General features: G+C 47.6%; 1 protein-coding gene across 5 annotated transcripts in view; it reads right to left on the bottom strand.

Moving 5' to 3' along the window:
* Positions 1-23207, bottom strand: part of BAIAP2 (BAR/IMD domain containing adaptor protein 2) — a 455453-nt gene that overhangs the window by 256421 nt on the left and 175825 nt on the right. The window contains exon 2 of one of the 5 annotated variants that reach the window (XM_063961088.1): positions 4608-4683. The exons of the other annotated variants lie outside the window; for them this stretch is intronic. Coding sequence (XP_063817158.1) covers positions 4608-4683 — 76 coding nt within the window. The remainder of the gene's footprint in view (positions 1-4607; positions 4684-23207) is intronic. 5 annotated transcript variants of the gene reach the window in all.

Here is a 23207-nt window from a genome sequence, read left to right as displayed (position 1 = left end):
CCGGCAGGTGGGTGCCGGAATTCGACATATTCAATAAAAAAGGAATTTGACAGTCCCGCTGGCGAAAAACGGCTGATTTGACGGATTATGATTAGATTTTTAAAAAGGTTTTAAAAAAAAAACGAAAAAAAAATTGCTTGGGCTCACCCCCCTCCTAAGCATAACCAGCCTCGGGCTCTTTGAGCCGGTCCTGGTTGCCAAAATATGGGGGGGGGGAATGACAGGGGATCCCCCGTATTTTAACAACCAGCACCGGGCTCTGCGCCTGGTCCTGGTGCAAAAAATACGGGGGACAAAAAGAGTAGGGGTCCCCCGTATTTTTTGTACCAGCACCGGGCTCCACTAGCTGGACAGATAATGCCACAGCCGGGGAACACTTTTATACCGCTCCCTGCGGCCGTGGCATTAAATACCCAACTAGTCACCCCTGGCCGGGGTACCCTGGAGGAGTGGGGACCCCTTCAATCAAGGGGTCCCCCCCCAGCCACCCAAGGGCCAGGGGTGAAGCCCGAGGCTGTCCCCCCCCATCCAAGGGCTGCGGATGGGGGGCTGATAGCCATGTGTAAAAATGAAAGAATATTGTTTTTTGCAGAAGAACTACAAGTCCCAGCAAGCCTCCACCGCAAGCTGGTACTTGGAGAACCACAAGTACCAGCATGTGGGGGGAAACGGGCCCGCTGGTACCTGTAGTTCTTCTGCAAAAAAATACCCAAATAAAAAACAGGACACGCACACCGTGAAAATACAACTTTATTTCACACATGCCGACACATACATACTTACCTATGTTGACACGCCGACTGCCACGTCTCCAATATCGACGAATCCGGGGTACCTGAAAATAAAGTTATACTCGCCTGATCCAGTGTCCGGTTCTTTTATTGTAATCCACGTACTTGGCAAAACAAAAAAACGCATTTACCTGAACCAGACGGACTGAAAGGGGTCCCATGTTTACACATGGGACCCTTTTCCCCGAATGCAGAGACCCCCCGTGACTCCTGTCACAGAAGGTCCCTTCAGCCAATCAGGAAGCGCCACGTCGTGGCACTCTCCTGATTGGCTGTATGCGCGTCGGAGCTGTCAGACGCGCATCGCACAGCCCCCTCCATTATCTTCAATGGTGGGAACTTTGCGGTCAGCGGTGAGGTCACCTGCGGGGGGAAGCTTGCTGGGACTTGTAGTTATTCTGCAAAAAAATAAGATTTTACTCACCGGTAAATCTATTTCTCGTAGTCCGTAGTGGATGCTGGGGACTCCATAAGGACCATGGGGAATAGACGGGCTCCGTAGGAGACATGGGCACTCTAAGAAAGATTTAGTACTACTGGTGTGCACTGTCCCTCTATGCCCCTCCTCCAGACCTCGGTTAAGGAAACTGTGCCCGGAAGAGCTGACATTACAAGGAAAGGATTTTGGAATCCAGGGTAAGACTCATACCAGCCACACCAATCACACCGTATAACTTGTGATAACATACCCAGTAAACCGTATGAACAACAACAGAGCATCAGACAAACCTGATGCAACCATAACATAACCCTTATGTAAGCAATAACTATATACAAGTATTGCAAAAGAAGTCCGCACTTGGGACGGGCGCCCAGCATCCACTACGGACTACGAGAAATAGATTTACCGGTGAGTAAAATCTAATTTTCTCTAACGTCCTAGTGGATGCTGGGGACTCCGTAAGGACCATGGGGATTATACCAAAGCTCCCAAATGGATGGGGGGGGAGACAGCCTCGGGCTTCACCCCTGGCCCCTGATTGAAGGGGTCCCCACTCCTCCAGGGTACCCCGGCCAGGGGTGACTAGTTGGGTATTTAATGCCACGGCCGCAGGGAGCGGTATAAAAGTGTCCCCCAGCTGTGGCATTATTTGTCCAGCTAGTGGAGCCTGGTGCTGGTACAAAAAATACGGGGGACCCCTACTCTTTTTGTCCCCCGTATTTTTTGCAGCAGGACCAGGCGCAGAGCCCGGTGCTGGTTGTTAAAATACGGGGGATCCCGTGTCATTTTTTCCCCCATATTTTGGCAACCAGGACCGGCTCAAAGAGCCCGAGGCTGGTTGTGCTTAGGAGGGGGGACCCCACGCATTTTTTTTTCTGATTTTTACCCCATTCCATTAAAAAAATCTATTTAAAAATATATAAATAATACTTGTGCCTCCTAAATAGACAAACCAAGTACCTAATCCCTTCCAATATAAATAGATATGCTATTACCAATAAAAAAAACCACAAAAAAAATACATGTTTTTAAAACTTTGTATTAGATTCCGTCAGCACAGTGTGGCGGATTGAAAATGACGAATTTACGGTCTAAAAGCACTATTGTCGAATTTACAATCTTCAATTGAATATACTTTTGTCGAAATGCCGCATTTGTACCATTGCAGAAATGTCGAATTTGACAAATGTCGAATTTCAAAAAGTCGAATTTGGAATGGCCGTTTTTTTGACGAAAAGTACTGAATTGCATTGTCGATTATTTTTTTTGTGGTGAAAATGTCCCGTTTTTCGACATTTTCGGGAATTCGACCACAATTGCATATACCTATGCAGGAAATTATCTCGTTACAATAACAGATTAGGTCAGAGTGTAAATTCTAAATTTGGGTAAGAAACTGTAGCCTTAATTTTAATGAAGTATTTTAAGCTGAAGAGCCGACAAATTTTAATAGCTAAGAAAATTTGGGGGGCATTAGGTAGGTGGTTTTGTTTTAATTAACCCTTTCACACCTATGTCACACATACACAGCTGGGTGTAGTGATAACCATGTTAGGTAAAAATCAGAGACCGCATACCACAACAAGAACCTTACACCAACTACCAAGCATGGTAGAGGAAGGGGGATTCTGATTTTTTCTTCAGGTACAGAACTTGATGCCTTACAATCTTAAAATCGACCATGAACTCATCTTTATACCAGAGTATTGTAGAGGAAAACATGAGCCCATCTATCAGACAGCTGAAGCTTGTCCGCAATTGGATCATGCAACAAACATGGAGCACTGGTAAATCTACAAATAAATGGCCCAAAAGGGAAAGTAACAAGGTTTCAAAATGGCCAAAATAAAAAATAAATAAACAAACAAACCAACCTCTCAACCCTACCGAGATGGTGTGCCAGGAACTGAAGAGCTATTTCCCACAAACATCAGTAAGGCGAAGCAACGCTGTAGGGGACAGTGGGCCAAGATTCCACTACTACAATGTCGGCAGCCAATAAACTTTTACAGAAATAAAAATGATTAAAAATGATTGCTGCCAAAAAGGTGGTTCTACAAGATACTGAATAATTAGGTTTCTTTTTTCCATACATGGCTTCATATCAAATAGCGAAAAAGTACTGTATAATCTTAGGTTTTATTTTTCACACAGTGTTAGAGGAATTTAGGACTAGATGTTAACAAGGCCCTTATATGCAAAAAAACGGGATTGGAAAAAAAAAAAAAAAAAAAAGGTCTATTTAAAATCCTTACAGTTTGGAATTTAGTATTTAATTGAAGCCTGTGTAATAGATATATGAATGCACTCATCAAATCACACTATCCACTGGAGCAGGTGACTTCTGCACATAGAGGGCTGTTCAGCTTCACGCAGAGCTATCTACGCTAAAAGACTAAAGACTCAAATAAACCAGCTTTACATAATCCTTATCAGGAGCTACTGGGTGAGGCACCTACAGAGACCAGCTGCACTCGGTGATGTGGAGAAAATGACATATGAAGGATTTACAAACCTACCTTACTTCACATTGCTGGATAATATTAGAAAGCCCACCATACACAACCTATTTCACTGGGACAGTATCCTGCTACAATGCTCTAAATATTAAAAAACAAACAAACAAAAAAAAAACACCACAACAACATACTATTACAACCACATTTAACCACCGAGTTCAGCCCAGGTTATTGCAATTATCCTGTGGTTAGAGGGATTATGGGGTCTATTTACTAAGCATTGGATGGAGATAAAGTGAATGGAAATAAAGTACGAGACAATCACCTCCTAATTGACATTTTTCAAACTTAGCCTGTGACATGACAGTTAGAAGCTGATTGGCTAGTCATTTATATCCGTCCACTTTATTTCCATCTAAATCTTAGTAAATAGACCCCGGTTTGGAAGATATTATACCAAAGGATGTGTGTCTGTGGGGGGGGGGGGGGGGGGGGGAAATCTTTACAATTTATATCCTTGTAAAAACCTGCAATTAATTTTATGAATAGTGTTGTCATTTTTATCACCCTCTGGTTTTATGCGATAACAAGTTGGTATTGCTGCATGGGCTGTTTGCCATACAAATCATATGAGAAGACAAATGTCAATATCGACTCACAGTCTCACAGACAGAAGCACCTGCAGTGGATACAATAGCAACACACCTCTGTTGAAAATATGACCTGTCCTCATGTGATGCGAGATTGTACAGCATACAGTCACACGTGTAGTCCTAAGCTTTGCAAACATTTTAATATGTTGCTGCCTGGAGAGCATTGAACACTTGATAGTCTTGGAGCACTGTTACAGATTTATATATTCGTCTATAGATTGTGTACGGCGCTTTTGTCAATCCAGATTCTGTAACCACTTACTTGCCAAGGCTTTCTCGTAATTCTTCCCCATTGCTATGAAATTCCTAAGGCAGGGGTTAAATTGTTCCATAATAGTCTGAAAACACAAAAAAAAAAAAAAAGCAGATCAATAGTAAGCACACCACAATTGCTAGAAAACAAAACGAGATCTAAAAACTATGTAAGAAACGGAACAAATTAGAAGGAAGTTACATTACATATAGAGAGGCTGTTTCAATTGTTTTCCCCAGCGGCTATCACTAGTTGGCATCCAATGGAGCAATTCAATTGTTATTCTATTCCCCTGCGAGGGAACACGTTTCTGCTTGCATCCTCCTGAGCTACAAGCAGATGTGTTAAAAGCCCGTTGTTTGGGCGCCTAAACCAGGACTGCAGACCTATGGTTTAACCATGTTTATTTGGGTGCAGAAACTGCAATAATGGGCATCCGCAAACTGAATTGCTCCATCAGGCACCCCTAAATCAGCACCACCCAAACATATTAAATTCCCTTCAGTTTCTTCCTTTATTTTCTGACACCAAGCATCTCAGTCTACCTTAATTATGGATACAGCGCACCTCAAATCACAACTGCGTTTACGTTGCATGGACTCTGGACACACGCGCAGCGGTATAAAAATACTCCGTTTGATATTGAAGGTGTCCGCACCACATTACAGCACTTCTCACAACAAGACTAATTACAGTTCTCTCTCAGTTATGGATAATGTGATGGGCAAGTCCACATCTCAAGGGACAGCAATATTTCTATGAGTAGTTACTATAACACTTTATACAATAATGCAAATGTTCACTACTACAGCAAAGAGGTTTGTTGTTGAAAGGGGATGTAGTTATGTCTCCTTACCGCCGGTCACAACACCTCCCCCTACATCCCGCCCCCTGAGAATCCCGACAGTCTGCATGCCAACTACCAGGGCCTATTCCCACTAGTGGGTGTTCACAACACTGCAGGTCACCACCGAGCCCGCAGTGTGGAGAGCGCAGCAAGGGGCTTGTTGCGCTCGCCCCACCCTGCTGGCATGCCACATGCATAAGTCCGTAGTGCAGTGGTTTCCAAACTTTTAAATTACATTGCCCTACAATATCAGAATTTTTTTTTCATGGCACCCCTAGGCCAAATGTTTCTTATTGAGAAATTCAGAAGAAAATATAAAATTAAGTAAATTGTGTCATCCTTCGGTTCAGTTACATTGTGAGGGACAAAGTTTGCTTCTGTTTTTCCACATATTTTATGATTGGCAGCCACCAGCACTGCTTGCACCCATTACATGGACCATAAATAATTTGAATTGGTCCTGGACCAGCAACCCAGGACACCCCTGCAAGTGATCCAAGGCACCCAGTTTGAGAACCACTAAGGGAATTCAACATGGCTCTGAAGTGTGGAAGCAGAGCATACCAGCCAACACTCCCAGAATGTCTAGGAGACTCCTGGATTTCAGGAAATTCTCCCCAAATATAGGGAGCCCTCATAGACAAAGCCCATTTACCTGGGTGGGGGCTGGATGAGTTCTATCACTGTATCGCAGATCATGGCCACGCTCCATGTGCTATTACGCTACAGACAGCAGGACCAGGACTTCTAAAATTGCATTGTCACACCCTCTTCCAAATACTATACAAAATAACAAAGCTTGTGACTGCAATAAAAAATTCTTCAGCCCAACAGTTCTAGTGGTCCAGCTCCTGCCGCACCAAACAAAAAACTTAATTGCCTGAGCCAGGAGATGGGGATATAGGGGGCTGGCCCACTACATCCTGGGAGTCTGAAAAGCTTAAATGTTTGGTGCCCGCTCCGCTGTCGCTACCTTATATCCCAAGGATCACTGTGGACCCTGATAGAGAGACATTTATTTATTTTTAAATACCGCACACTAAATCTTCATCCTATATCCCTATACTGGTGCCAGGCCATACACTTCCCTCTACTACAAAAATAAATAAATAAAATAAATAAAAAAAAAGGTATAAATCAGAAGGAACACAACACATCCATTTAGGAAAGTAGCACTGGTCTCTATGAAAGATCTAGACAGTCAAATCTAGGGAGAAAAGTGAATCAGGGGCATAACTATATAGAGGGTGCCATAGCTATGGGGTCTGTCTACTTCCACTGCATCCTGCTCATATGGGCACAGAGATGAAGGAGAGGGGTACTCCAAAGGGTCCGAGATAGTATTCTTAGTCATCTGCAATAGCCCAATCTATGGACGCTCACCACTCACTGCTATAACCCCAGTTTCCACCTTCTTCTTGCCACAGACCCATGTTCCTCAAGGGGGGAACCTAAGGGGGTAATTCAGTTCTGATCGCTGGGCTGTTAATTTTGCTGTCCTGCGATCAGATATTCTCCGCCTCCAGGGGGAGAGTGTAAATTCGCTGTGTAATTGTGTGATCGCATGTGTATTCAGAGCTGCGAAAATTCACTTTGTGCAGTCTGTGCGCAACCCAGGACTTACTTTTCCAGTGTGATGAGAACAGGCTGATCTGGGTCTGAGCGGACGTCAGACTCAGACATCCTCCCTGAAAATGCTTGGCAACGCCTGCATTTTTCCAGACACTCCCTGTAAATGCTCAGTTTCCACCCACAAACAGCCTCTTGCTGTCAATCACCTTGCGAATGCCCGTGCGTCGGATTTTTTGCACCATCCCATCGCTAATCGGCGATGCCTGTTGTGGTCAGGCGCGCGTGTGCATTGCGGTGCATGCGCAGTTAGTACCTGATCGCCTGCTGTATGAAAACGCACAGCAACGATCAGATCTGAATGACCCCCTAAGAGCAACAGCAACATCACATTGTAGTGCATATTTTGTCCTTCCTTGATGCCCGATATCTCCTGGGCCTGGGTGAGAGCCAATCAAGCACGATGTCAACAGGAGGGCATGCCAATGCGACAGAAAGGTGCATGGGAGTGGGGGGGCAATATATTGAAGATCATCTGAACTAGTGAACAACTATGGGGGTATAAAATTAACAACAACTGCTGTTTAGCTGTCCAAAAGCACTGAGGTGGAGGGTACCTTCAAGATGTAGTCATGGCATGGGTCAAAAAACTAGCAAATATGCAGTACAAATCTGTTCGCCAGAAGCATTTTATACTGGAATATTATTATATAAATAAATCTATTACTAGCTCTGAAAGCTGTGTGAGAGAACAAAGACATTAGAAAGAAAAAAGTCCAGACTGATAAAGCTCTGAGCATACAGTACAGCGGGGCTGCCCCTGGGAAGGACAAAGAATACTTAGCTTACTAAGTTAGTCAAGAACAAGGTCGTTGTAAGGGTGACAGACTGTTAGAGCATCATATTGCAATATCTTCCCTTTGTTTTATAGTCTAATTGCCATATTTTCATATGACTTACTCTTTATAATACATGCAATCTATTGTAGATGCATAAGGCCCGATTCAGACCTGAACGTAGATTCCAGATTATCGGGTATCTGCAGCTGCGTTCAGTGGATGTGGTGGGCTGCATTTCCAGAAACGGGGCATTTTTTGGAAGTGGAGAGTCCAGGGTCTACATGTTACCACAAAGACTTACTCAGCTGGGCAATTGCGTTTGTCGCAGTGTGTGTTGCAGAACAGGGATCGCAGTTACATGCAGGAGGAGTCTCTTCTACTGAGAAGTCTCCTGCATGCCCCTCCTGGAGATCAGATGGAAATGCAAAGTTGCTTGTATGCAGCACTGCATTTTTGCCAATCTCTGAATCAGGCCCATAGAAACCTTTTATATACACCATCAGACTGCTCAACATTCTCCTTTATATAGGTTATCTGTTTCACATTCCACTTTATATGCCAGATCCCACTCATATGCCATCACGAGTCATGCCCCTTTATATGCAGTCAGGAAAGAGCCCCCACAAGTCATGTCCCTTTATATGTTAGGGCACCTTTAAGTCATGCCTTTTATAATATCTGGAAAATAGCCCTAGTGGACACATACAATTGCGACACACTGATGTCTATAAAGTGGCCAAATTCAGTATTATGGTGCTCATGCAATGTCTCGTATGTATGAAGGCACCATTGTTATTTAGATTTTATGAAACATATGGTTATTCATTGAATAAAAATGGTCTACATTACTTCCACCCCCTTCTTTGACTGATAGGGAATCCCATAAAAAGGGCTTGGGAAGCAGACCTCGGGGAAACGTTGGATATGGACGACTGGACTAATATCTATTCTAACATAGCTTCAAGTTCCATTTGTGTGCGAGCAACAGAAAAAGCATATAAAAAATGATGTTCTCAATGGTACTACGTCCCTACTCGTCTTAATAGGATGAACCCTGAAATATCATTGTTATGTTGGAGGTGTAACAAGACTGACGGAACATTTCTCCCCATCTTGTTGACTTGCTGCACAGCAGCATCCGTCCCGGCCTGCCTCCCTAGCGCTAGCAGCAGCGGCTGTGTGTGACGACGAGGGAGGGGGGAATGCTGTGGGCGGGACAAAAACTAAACTACTCGGTGCGCACAGTGCAGCACCGGTTTCAGACGCCACACACAGTAGCTTAGCTTTAGTACACCCACAGCACTCCCCCTCGTCAGCACAGCCACTGATAGGACTCAGGAGGTGGGCCGCAGGACGAACGCTGCTGCAGACTCAGTGCTGCTGTCCCTTCACTCCTGTGTACGGCACGCCGCGGCCGGACACACGCGGGGGCAAGTGTATCCGGCACTGCACTGCTGGGGCGCACATAACGTGCATCGCTGGGGCCACATAACGTGTACTCGGCACTGCACTGCTGGGGGCACATAACGTGTACCCGGCACTGCTGGGGGCATATAACATGTATCTGGCACTGCACTGCTGGGGGCATATAATGTGTATCCGGCACTGCACTATAGGTGCAAATAATGTGTATCTGGCACTGGTGGGAGCGTATGTGTATCTGTCACTGTACACTATACTGGAGACATTATGTAAGTACAATACTGTGGGCGTTATGTGCAAGGCTGCTAATTGTGTGTGTAGAGTCCTTGGAATGAGTGGAAGTGGAGGAAACACGTACACTGACTGGAACACCCACAGAGTCACCAGGGCGTCCACCGCCACTGCTTGGAACAGTACCTCCGAAGCTTCTTGTTGAGACGGGAGGCCATCATGTCTATTTGAGGTACACCCTAAAGATGTCACCTCCGTGAACACCTCCGGATGGAGGCCCCACTCTCCTGGATGGAGTTTGTGTCTGCTGAGGAAGTCCGCTTCCCAGTTGTCCACTCCCGGAATGAAGATTGCTGACAGCGCCAACGCGTGCCTTTCTGCCCAGAGGATGATTCTTTTTACCTCTGACATTGCAGCTCTGCTCTTCGTTCCGCCCTGTCAATTTATGTAGGCCACCGTCATTACATTGTCCGACTGCACCTGAATGGCCCGATCTTGTAGAATAGAGGTTCTCAAACTCGGTCCTCAGGACCCCACACGTGTCATGTTTTGCAGGTCACCTGTAAATTTTTTAAATGCAACAGTTGGTGATACACAGTGCAGCTGCTGGGTGACATGGAAAACATGAACCGTGTGGGGTCCTGAGGACAGAGTTTGAGAACCACTGTTGTAGAAGATGTGCCGCTTGTAGAAGACAGTTGTACACGGCTCTTCGTTCCAGAATGTTGATTGAAATAATGGATTCCTGACTTGACCACCTGCCTTGGAAGGTCTCCCCTTGGGTGACTGCACCCCAACCTCTGAGACTTGCATCCGTGGTTAGAAGGATCCAGTCCTGAATCCCGAACCTGCGGCCCTCTAGAAGGTGAGGCAATTGTAGCCACCATAGGAGTAAAATCCTGGCTTTTGGCGACAGACGTATCCTCTGGTGCATGTGCAGATGAGATCCCGACCACTTGTGCAGAAGATCCAGTTGGAAGGACCGTGCATGAAATCTTCCGTACTGAAGAGCCTCGTAGGAGGCAAGCATCTTCCCCAGCAGGCGAATGCACTGATTAACAGATACCCGGGTAGGCTTCAAGACATCCCGGACCTTAGCTTGGATCACCAACGCCTTTTCCACCGGTAGAAATACCCTCTGCACTTCCGTGTCGAGGAGCATCCCAAGGAAAGACAATCTCCTTGTCGGCTCCAAATGTGATTTTGGAAGATTCAGGATCCATCCATGTGCCCAGAGCAGTCGAGTCGTGAGAGCAATGGACTGCAATAACCTTTCCCTGGAAGATGCCTTTATCAGCAGATCGTCCAGATAAGGAATTACATTCACCCCCTGCCTGCTGAGGAGAATCATCTCTGCCATTACCTTGGTGAACACCCTCGGTGCTGTGGAGAGGCCGAATGGCAGTGCCTGGAAATGATAGTGACAGTCCAACAGCGCAAATCTGAGATAAGCCTAGTGTGGCGGCCAAATCGGAATGTGGAGGTACACATGCTTGATGTCCAAGGACACCAGAAACTCTCCCTCCTCCAGCCCTGAGATCACCATTCTAAGAGACTCCATTTGAACTTGAATTTCCTCAGATAAGGGTTTAGTGACTTCAGGTTCAAAATTGGCCTGACCAAACCATCCGGTTTTGGTACCACAAACAGGTTTGAATAGTAACCCTGGTTTACCAGATGAGGTGGAACTGGAACAATTACATCTAACCTTTCCAATTTGTGAATGGCTTCCTGAAGGATAGCCCTTTCTGTCAGCAAAGCTGGCAGGCCTGATTTGGAGAACCTGTGGGGTGGGAGCTCTTGAAACTCCCAGTTTGTACCCCTGGGACACAATATCCTGTACCCAGGGATCCAGACCGGACGACACCCAGACGTGACTGAAACGTCTGAGCCTCGCTCCCACCTGCCCGTTCTCCAGGCAGGGGAGGTCCACAGTCATGCTGAGGATTTTGAGGACACAGAGGCAAGTTTCTGGTCTTGGGAACCTGCCGGTGCCAGTTTTTTGGATTTTGCTCGCCCACCTATGAAGAAAGTGGTAGGAGTCTTGGACTTTTTAGCTTTTCCAGACCGAAAGGACTGCACAGAGGACGCAGAAAAAAATGTTTCTTCCCTCAGCCGGCTAAGAAAGGTCGACTTACCAGCAATTGCTGTGGAGATTCATGCATCCAATGCTTCCCCAAACAGAGCCTGACTTGTGAAATGTAGGTTCTCCACACTTCTCCTGGATTCCGCGTCTGCAGACCATTGGCGTAGCCAGAGTCCCCTGCGTGCTGAGACAGCCATGGACGATGTTCTTGCAGTCAGATTACCCAGGTCCTTCATGGCCTCCACCATGAAACCCGCAGAATCCTGTATGTTCCGTAAAAACAATAAAAAGGTAACTTCTATCCAGAGAATATAAGGCCTCTAGTAATGTGCCTGACCACTTTACTATGGCTTTAGAAATCCATGCACAGGCAATAGTGGGTCTTAACGCCACTCCTGAAGCAGTGTATATGGATTTGAGCATAATTTCAATCTTGCGGTCTGCCGGTTCCTTCAAAGCGGTAGACCCAGAGACAGATAAAAATAGGATTTTAATACCTACCGGTAAATCCTTTTCTCTTAGTCCGTAGAGGATGCTTCAAGAACCATGGGGTATAGACGGGATCCGCAGGAGACATGGGCACATTAAGACTTTAAATGGGTGTGAACTGGTTCCTCCCTCTATGCCCCTCCTCCAGACTCCAGTTATAGGAACTGTGCCCAGGGAGACGGACATTGAGGAAAAGGATTTATTTAATTTTTTTAAACTAAGATGAGATACACACCAGCTCACACCTCAAACACGCCGTACAATATGGCATTCAACAACAACGCACGCAACGGCATGAACAACATCAGCCACAGACTGACTGAACGCAACACAACATGTGTGTAACCATAACCAATAACTGCAGATACAGGCCGCACTGGGACGGGCGCCCATCATCCTCTACGGACTAAGAGAAAAAGATTTACCGGTAGGTATTAAAATCCTATTTTCTCGTATGTCCTAGAGGATGCTGGGGTCACCATTAGAACCATGGGGTTATACCAAAGCTCTAGAATGGGCGGGAGAGAGTGTGAATAACTCTGCAGCACCGATTGACCAAACTTAAGGTCTTCATCGGCCAAGGTGTCAAACTTTTAGAACTTTGCAAAAGTGTTTGACCCAGACCAAGTAGCTGCTCGGCAAAGTTGCAATGCAGAGACCCCCCGGGCAACCGCCCAGGACGAGCCCACCTTCCTAGTGGAATGGGCCTTCACTGATTCCGGTAATGGCAATCCAGCCGTGGAATGGGCCTGCTGAATCGTGATACAGATCCAGCGCGCAATGGTCTGCTTGGAAGCAGGACACCCAACCTTGTTGGGAGCATACAGCACAAACAGAGTCTGTTTTCCTAATCTGAGCCGTTCTGGCGACATAAATCTTCAAAGCTCTGACCACATCCAGAGATTTTGATTCAACGAAGGCGTCAGTAGCCACAGGTACCACGATAGGTTGGTTTATGTGGAAAGAGGAAACCAAACCATAACCAATAACTGCAGATACAGGCCGCACTGGGACGGGCGCCCAGCATCCTCTACGGACTAAGAGAAAAGGATTTACCGGTAGGTATTAAAATCCTATTTTTTCATACGGGGTTCATATGGGGTTTATACCAAAGCTCTAGAACGGGCGGGAGAGTGCGGATGACTCTGCAGCACCGATTGACCAAACAAGAGGTCCTGCTCAGCCAGGGTATCAAACTTGTAAAAAACTTCGCAAAAGTGTTTGATCCCGACCAAGTAGCAGCTCGGCAAAGCTGTAACGCCGAGACCCCTCGGGCAGCCGCCCAGGATGAGCCCACCTTTCTGGTAGAATGGGCCTTCACAGATTTCGGTAACAGCAATCCTGCCGTAGAGTGAGCTTGCTGAATCGTATTACAGATCCAGCATGCAATAGTCTGTTTGGAAGCAGGAGCCCTAATCTTGTTGGGAGCCCACAGGGCAAACAGAGCCTCCGTTTTCCTAATCTGAGCCGTTCTGGCGACATAGATTTTCAAAGCTCTGACCACATCAAGAGCCTTCGATTCCGCCACTGGCACCACAATAGGCTGGTTTACGTGAAACGATGAAACCACTTTTGGCAGAAATTGCTGACGAGTCCTCAACTCCGCTCTATCTGCATGAAAGATTAAATAGGGACTTTTATGAGACAAAGCCGCCAATTCAGACACCTGTATTGTGGATGCCAAGGCCAACAGCATGACTACTTTCCAAGTAAGGAATTTCAACTCCACCTTACGTAATGGTTCAAACCAATGAGATTGCAGGAACTGCAGCACCACATTAAGATCCCATGGTGCCACTGGGGGCACAAAGGGAGGTTGGATGTGCAGCACGCCTTTCATGAAGGTCTGAACTTCTGGAAGGGAGGCCAATTCTTTCTGAAAAAAGATTGATAAGGCCGAAATTTGTACTTTAATGGAACCTAATTTTAGGCCCGCATCCACACCTGCTTGCAAAAAAATTGAGCAAACGCCCCAGCTGAAAATCCTCCGTAGGAGCAGTCTTGGATTCACACCAAGACACATATTTCATCCAAATACGGTGGTAATGCTTTGCAGTTACTTCTTTTCTAGCCTGAAGAAGTGTGGTAATGACTTCACTGGGAATACCCTTTCGGGCTAGGATTTGGCGTTCAACCGCCATGCCGTCAAACGCAGCCGCGGTAATTCTTGATACACGCACGGTCCTTGTTGTAACAGGTCCTCCCATAGAGGAAGAGGCCAGGGATCTTCTATGAGCAACTCCTGAAGATCTGGATACCAGCCCCTCTTTGGCTAGTCTGTAACAATGAGTAGCGCCTGAACCCTTGTTCTCCTTATAATCTTTACCACCTTTGGAATGAGTGGAAGTGGAGGGAACACAGACAGACGGAAACACCCACGGTGTCACTAGGGCGTCCACCGCTATTGCTTGAGGGTCCCTCGACCTGGAACAATAATATCTTTTAAGTTTTTTGTTGAGGAGAGACGCCATCATGTCTATTTGAGGAGTTCCCCAATGACTTGTCACTTCTGCAAAGACCTCTTGATGAAGACCCCACTCTCCTGGATAGAGATAGACTTCCTCAGCAGAGACTGCTTCCCAGTTGTCCACTCCTGCAATGAAGACTGCTGACAGAGCGATTGCATGTCTCTCCGCCCAGCGAAGAACTTTTGTGGCCTCTGCCATCGCCGCTCTGCTCTTTGTTCCGCCCTGGCGGTTTATGTACGCCACTGCTGTTATGTTGTCTGACTGAATCAAGATGGGCAGACCGTGAAGATGTTCCGCTTGCAGAATGCCGTTGTAAATGGCCCTTAAATCCAGAATGTTTATGTGCAGACAAGCTTCCCGGCATGACCATTTTCCCTGAAAATTTCTCCCGTGTGACTTAGTGATGAGCGGGTTCGGTTTCTCGGAATCCGAACCCGCCGAACTTCAGCTTTTTTTACACGGGGCCGAGCAGGCTCGGATCCTCCCGCCTTGCTCGGTTAACCCGAGCGCGCCCGAACGTCATCATCCCGCTGTCGGATTCTCGCGAGACTCGGATTCTATATAAGGAGCCGCGCGTCGCCGCCATTTTCACACGTGCATTGAGATTGATAGGGAGAGGACGTGGCTGGCGTCCTCTCCGTTTATAGAGAAGAGAGTAGAGAGTTAGAGACACTATTTACTAATTTTGGGGAGCATATTAGGACTGGAGTACTACTACTTGCGGATAGTGTGACCAGTGACCATTGACCACCAGTTTAATTAATCCGTTCTCTGCCTGAAAAAAAACGATACACAGTGTGACACAGTCACATACCATATCTGTGCTCAGCCTCAGTGTGCTGCATCATCATATGTAATACTGTATATCTGACTGTGCTGAGTGCTCACTGCTCACACAGCTTAATTGTGGGGGGAGACTGGGGAGCAGTTAGAGCAGGAGTACATAAATATTTTAAGTACAGTGCACACTTTTGCTGCCAGAGTGCCACACTGCCAGTGTGACTGACCAGTGACCACACTGACCACCAGTATATTGTGATTGTCTGCTTAGGACGGAGTACTACTTGCTGATCGTGTGACCAGTGACCACCACCAGTTTAATTAATCCGTTCTCTGCCTGAAAAAAAACGATACACAGTGTGACACAGTCACATACCATATCTGTGCTCAGCCCAGTGTGCTGCATCATATGTAATACTGTATATCATTATCTGACTGTGCTGAGTGCTCACTGCTCACACAGCTTAATTGTGGGGGAGACTGGGGAGCAGTTATAGCAGGAGTACATATTTTAAGTACAGTGCACACTTTTGCTGCCAGAGTGCCACTGTGACTGACCAGTGACCACTGACCACCAGTATATTGTGATTGTCTGCTGACCACCAGTATATTGTGATTGTCTGCCTGAAAAAGTTAAACACTCGTCGTGTGGTGTTTTTATAAACGCATTCTGCAGACAGTGTCCAGCAGGTCCGTCATTACATAATATATACCTGTCCGGCTGCAGTACTAGTGTAAAGATGTGCCCTGTGGGCACATCTGTGTTGCTGTCCCTAGCTGGGGGCAGCGCTGGGGCAGCTTGTCTGTCCCCAGCGCTGGGTGCGTGGCGGCGGGTGTCCGGTGCAGGGATTACCCTTTTCCCTGCACCGGACAGGAGGCTGCTGGAGGATTCGAATGTTGGCGCCCTCCGGGAGCCAATCGCGGCTCCCGGAGCGGCAGCCAGTCAGAGAGGGACGCGGCGAGCCAATCGGCGCTCGCCGCGTCATAGGCCCCGCCCCCAAAGGGACGGAGCGCGCGGAAGAGCGCGAAGAAGAAAGGAGACGTCGCGCGGAGTAGAGAAGAAGAGCCGGACGGGGAGCCAAGACGGCGTGGACGAAGAAGACGGCGGCCGTGGGGAGAAGAGCTCCGGTGGCAGCTGAAGAGGCCGGAAGACGTCGGCCTGCAGGAGGAAGATGTCCAGCGGCGGCTGGACGCGGAGGAGAGACGGCGGCGCCGCTGGCCAGGACGGGTCAGCGGCAGAAGAGAGTGCCGGAGACCCCGCGGATCAGGTGAGGCCTTGGTGAGGCAACCTTCACCCCCTCCCCCCTTCCTCCCTCGACCACCAGGGACGGGCATTAGGCCCGAGGGCACAATTCAGGCACTAGGCCTGTGGCGCAGCTAGGAGTTTGGGGGCCAATATCTGATTAGGTGGTTTGGGCATTAGGCCCAAGCCACCCTCTCCCGTTGGCACCAGTTAGGCGGGCACTAGGCCCGGGGGCATATCAGGCACTAGGCCTGTGGAGCATTAGAGGGCGCTAGGCCCTAGTGTATTTTGGCCAAGTAGGTGCAGATAAGGTGACCCTGGGCACAAGGCCCAGGTCACCCAACGGGCAGCAAGTTAGGCGGGCGCTAGGCCCGTGGGCGAAGTCAGGCCTCCGGCCTGGGCGCAGTCAGGGGGCGCTAGGCCCAGCGAGTAAGTACCCCCCAAGGTGAATAAAGGTGGCACTGGGCTCGGGCCACCCGGAGGTGTTTAGGTGGGCAGGCCGTGTGGCACCCACCCACTTCCAGCGGCAGGTAGGGATTTAAAGGGACAACACCGTGTGATCTTGCATTCTGATATTGTGATGTATGTTGTTACCGTGCAGGGCAAATTGTCTGTTTGCATAGTTTTGTTGCACCACACCCACAGAGCTAGTTTGAGGGCTCTGCCGTTGTAGTTAGTATAGGGTGTGACACTAGGGTAGAGTTAGGCCCTGCACGGCTGTTTCTCTTTGCCTCCTTACAGGGACCTGTAAGTGGAGAAGATCGAAGTGCAAGACTCGTGACGGTGAGTAGCATCCGTGTACGTTTGTCCCTTGTCTGTCCCCGAGCGCCGGAGTCGGGATTGCTCACGGACGTGAGAATCCTTTTCATCACACTACGTGCGAGAGCGCGAGTGTGTGAAATCTGGGTGGCTGAGGCTTTGTGCCGGTGATGACCATTCACCCAACCGGTGAAGGTCGCGGTCACCCCTGGGGTATCCCCTGTTCCAGTGGAAGAAGGGTCGATACCCCCTTTAAGGTAAATTATTCTCTCCTCAGCTCGGTCGTCGGTCAGCTCCGAGAGGGAATCGCCGTGTCCGGATCCGACTGAAGATTTCCAGGTCCGTTGGAGGTTCTGGTACCGGAAGGTGAGAGAGAGCGGCGCCTGGTGAGTACAGAGTCTACACCTGCACGGCAGCAGGCACCACCACACCGCAGCCGCACCTCTCACACTAGTGTGAGATATATATATATATATATATATATATATATATATATATATATATTTTAATTTTATCTCATTATCATCCAGTCTATATTAGCAGCAGACACAGTACGGTAGTCCACGGCTGTAGCTACCTCTGTGTCGGCAGTCGCTCGTCATCCATAAGTATACTAGTATCCATCCATCTCCATTGTTTACCTGAGGTGCCTTTTAGTTGTGCCTATTAAAATATGGAGAACAAAAATGTTGAGGTTCCAAAAATAGGGAAAGATCAAGATCGACTTCCACCTCGTGCTGAAGCTGCTGCCACTAGTCATGGCCGAGACGATGAAATTCCATCAACGTCGTCTGCCAAGGCCGATGCCCAATGTCATAGTACAGAGCATGTAAAATCCAAAACACCAAATATCAGTAAAAAAAGGACTCAAAAATCTAAAATAAAATTGTCGTCGGAGAAGCGTAAACTTGCCAATATGCCATTTACCACACGGAGTGGCAAGGAACGGCTGAGGGCCTGTCCTATGTTCATGACTAGTGGTTCAGCTTCACATGAGGATGGAAGCACTCAGCCTCTCGCTAGAAAAATGAAAAGACTTAAGCTGGCAAAAGCACAGCAAAGAACTGTGCGTTCTTCGAAATCCCAAATCCACAAAGAGTCCAATTGTGTCGGTTGCGATGCCTGACCTTCCCAACACTGGACGTGAAGAGCATGCGCCTTCCACCATTTGCACGCCCCCTGCAAGTGCTGGAAGGAGCACCCGCAGTCCAGTTCCTGATAGTCAGATTGAAGATGTCAGTGTTGAAGTACACCAGGATGAGGAGGATATGGGTGTTGCTGGCGCTGGGGAGGAAATTGACCAGGAGGATTCTGATGGTGAGGTGGTTTGTTTAAGTCAGGCACCCGGGGAGACACCTGTTGTCCGTGGGAGGAATATGGCCATTGACATGCCTGGTGAAAATACCAAAAAAAAATCAGCTCTTCGGTGTGGAAGTATTTCAACAGAAATGCGGACAACATTTGTCAAGCCGTGTGTTGCCTTTGTCAAGCTGTAATAAGTAGGGGTAAGGACGTTAACCACCTCGAAACATCCTCCCTTATACGTCACCTGCAGCGCATTCATAATAAGTCAGTGACAAGTTCAAAAACTTTGGGCGACAGCGGAAGCAGTCCACTGACCAGTAAATCCCTTCCTCTTGTAACCAAGCTCACGCAAACCACCCCACCAACTCCCTCAGTGTCATAGGCGTGCGCAGCACATTTTATTAGGGGGTGCACGACTGGAATGGTGTGCCTAGCCCCGCCCACTGGGTGTGCCTAGCCCCATATTTTCTTGACATGGATATTACATATTGCTTTTTAATCATTTTGCTGTCTCTGAGTGCCAGTTTTTTATGGACCTTTATATATCTATCTTTCTGAGCACCTGAGCAAGTTGTGCTTTTATGGGAGTGCCGGCTGCTGCTGTAAGGATAGATTATATATATATACACTGCTCAAAAAAATAAAGGGAACACTAAAATAACACATCCTAGATCTGAATGAATGAAATATTCTTATTAAATACTTTGTTCTTTACATAGTTGAATGTGCTGACAACAAAATCACACATAAATTATCAATGGAAATTAAATTTATTAACCCATGGAGGTCTGGATTTGGAGTCACCCTCAAAATTAAAGTGGAAAAACACACTACAGGCTGATCCAACTTTGATGTAATGTCCTTAAAACAAGTCAAAATGAGGCTCAGTAGTGTGTGTGGCCTCCACGTGCCTGTATGACCTCCCTACAACCCACAGAAGTGGCTCAGGTAGTGCAGATCATCCAGGATAGCACGTCAATGCGAGCTGTGGCAAGAAGGTTTGCTGTGTCTGTCAGCGTAGTGTCCAGAGCATGGAGGCGCTACCAGGAGACAGGCCAGTACATCAGGAGACGTGGAGGAGGCCGTAGGAGGGCAACAACCCAGCAGCAGGACCGCTACCTCCGCCTTTGTGCAAGGAGGAACAGGAGGAGCACTGCCAGAGCCCTGCAAAATGACCTCCAGCAAGCCACAAATGTGCATGTGTCTACTCAAACGATCAGAAACAGACTCTATGAGGGTGGTATGAGGGCCCGACGTCCACAGGTGGGGGTTGTGCTTACAGCCCAACACCGTGGAGGACGTTTGGCATTTGCCAGAGAACACCAAGATTGGCAAATTCGCCACTGGCGCCCTGTGCTCTTCACAGATGAAAGCAGGTTCTCACTGAGCACATGTGACAGACGTGACAGAGTCTGGAGACGCCAAGGAGAACGTTCTGCTGCCTGCAACATCCTCCAGCATGACCGGTTTGGCAGTGAGTCAGTAATGGTGTGGGGTGGCATTTCTTTGGGGGGTCGCACAGCCCTCCATGTGCTCGCTAGAGGTAGCCTGACTGCCATTAGGTACCGAGATGAGATCCTCAGACCCCTTGTGAGACCATATGCTGGTGCGGTTGGCCCTGGGTTCCTCCTAATGCAAGACAATGCTAAACCTCATGTGGCTGGAGTGTGTCAGCAGTTCCTGCAAGATGAAGGCATTGATGCTATGGACTGGCCCGCCCGTTCCCCAGACCTGAATCCAATTGAGCACATCTGGGACATCATGTCTCGCTCCATCCACCAACGCCACGTTGCACCACAGACTGTCCAGGAGTTGGCGGATGCTTTAGTCCAGGTCTGGGAGGAGATCCCTCAGGAGACCATCCGCCACCTCATCAGGAGCATGCCCAGGCGTTGTAGGGAGGTCATACAGGCACGTGGAGGCCACACACACTACTGAGTCTCATTTTGATTTGTTTTAAGGACATTACATCAAAGTTGGATCAGCCTGTAGTGTGTTTTTCCACTTTAATTTTGAGGGTGACTCCAAATCCAGACCTCCATGGGTTAATAAATTTGATTTCCATTGATCATTTTTTTGTGATTTTGTTGTCAGCACATTCAACTATGTAAAGAACAATGTATTTAATAAGAATATTTCATTCAGATCTAGGATAAGTTATTTTAGTGTTCCCTTTATTTTTCTGAGCAGTGTATGTGTGTATAATATATATATATATATATATATATATATATATAGTGTAAAGAGCTGGCACTCAATGGATGATCCGTTAGTTGCCTTCCCAAAAACGCCTTGCAGCGAATTAAAGACAGCTTGTAAAAGGCGGCACTCCTAGGACTTACTTATAGATAATATAAATGGGTGACGAGCAACACAATAAGCTGTTAACGTTTCAGTTTTATTACAAAAACTGACGAAAGTATTTGTAATAAAACTGAAACGTTAACAGGTTATTGTGTTGCTCGTCACCCATTTATATTATCTATAATTAAGTCCTAGGAGTGCCGCCTTTTACAAGCTGTCTTTAATTCGCTGCAAGGCGTTTTTGGGAAGGCAACTAACGGACCATCCATTGAGTGCCAGCTCTTTACACTATATATATATATTATATATATATATATATATATATATATATATATATATATATATATATATATATATATATATATATATATATATATATATATGTCCTGGGAGTGCCACCTTCTACAAGAGATTTTATATATATATATATATATATATATATATATATATATATATATATATATATATTAATAATAATAATAACCCTTTATTTTCTTATACACCCCCACCCCCTGCCTGGCCTGAACTGTGCCCTAGTGCACACAAAGACAGTGAGTGAGTCTCTCACTCACATTCTGAAGGCTCAGGCAGGATACTGTTCTCCTCCAGCGGACCAGCGGTCGAAAATGGCAGGGCGGCAGGGCACACACTACTCACTGCCACTGTCTAGAAGTGAGCACGGGCGGGAGCCGGGACTCGGAGGACAGCCGACAAAGCAGGGCAGGAAGGGAGGGAGGGCGCGCGGTGTGACGTGCTGAAGTCACACGCGAGGCAATCAGATTATGACGGTGGGTGGGCTGGGCTGTGCGGCCAGCCCACCCGTCCACGAAGAAGCTGCTTATGTTATGTGCAGCTGACAGGGAGCTGTGTGAGTGTGACCGGCGGCGGCGCAGCGGGAAGGGGTGAATGCTGGATGCAGGACTCAGGTTATCCGATCATCGCTATCAGTGCGCTGCTGTAGTAGCAGTAGCACTGCTACAACAGCAGCACACAGACAGCGATGATCGGATTGCAGGTGTGATGTGCGGGGGGTGCCGGACATTAGGGGGTGCCTGTGCGCACCAGGCACCCCCCGTGCGCACACCTATGCTCAGTGTCAATTTCCTCCTTCCCCAGGAATGCCAATAGTCCTGCAGGCCATGTCACTGGCAATTCTGACGAGTCCTCTCCTGCCTGGGATTCCACCGATGCATCCTTGCGTGTAACGCCTACTGCTGCTGGCGCTGCTGTTGTTGCTGCTGGGAGTCGATGGTCATCCCAGAGGGGAAGTCGTAAGACCACTTTTACTACTTCCACCAAGCAATTGACTGTCCAACAGTCCTTTGCGAGGAAGATGAAATATCACAGCAGTCATCCTGCTGCAAAGCGGATAACTGAGGCCTTGGCATCCTGGGTGGTGAGAAACGTGGTTCCGGTATCCATCATTACTGCAGAGCCAACTAGAGACTTGTTGGAGGTACTGTGTCCCCGGTACCAAATACCATCTAGGTTCCATTTCTCTAGGCAGGCGATACCGAAAATGTACACAGACCTCAGAAAAAGAGTCACCAGTGTCCTAAAAAATGCAGCTGTACCCAATGTCCACTTAACCACGGACATGTGGACAAGTGGAGCAGGGCAGGGTCAGGACTATATGACTGTGACAGCCCACTGGGTAGATGTATGGACTCCCGCCGCAAGAACAGCAGCGGCGGCACCAGTAGCAGCATCTCGCAAACGCCAACTCTTTCCTAGGCAGGCTACGCTTTGTATCACCGGTTTCCAGAATACGCACACAGCTGAAAACCTCTTACGGCAACTGAGGAAGATCATCGCGGAATGGCTTACCCCAATTGGACTCTCCTGTGGATTTGTGGCATCGGACAACGCCAGCAATATTGTGTGTGCATTAAATCTGGGCAAATTCCAGCACGTCCCATGTTTTGCACATACCTTGAATTTGGTGGTGCAGAATTATTTAAAAAACGACAGGGGCGTGCAAGAGATGCTGTCGGTGGCCAGAAGAATTGCGGGACACTTTCGGCGTACACGCACCACGTACAGAAGACTGGAGCAACACCAAAAACGCCTGAACCTGCCCTGCCATCATCTGAAGCAAGAAGTGGTAACGAGGTGGAATTCAACCCTCTATATGCTTCAGAGGTTGGAGGAGCAGCAAAAGGCCATTCAAGCCTATACAATTCAGCACGATATAGGAGGTGGAATGCACCTGTCTCAAGCGCAGTGGAGAATGATTTCAACGTTGTGCAAGGTTCTGCTGCCCTTTG

This window comes from Pseudophryne corroboree, chromosome 3, assembly GCF_028390025.1.
Source record: "Pseudophryne corroboree isolate aPseCor3 chromosome 3, aPseCor3.hap2, whole genome shotgun sequence".
NCBI classification, from domain to species: domain Eukaryota; kingdom Metazoa; phylum Chordata; class Amphibia; order Anura; family Myobatrachidae; genus Pseudophryne; species Pseudophryne corroboree.
This window is presented reverse-complemented; position numbering and strand designations above follow the sequence as displayed.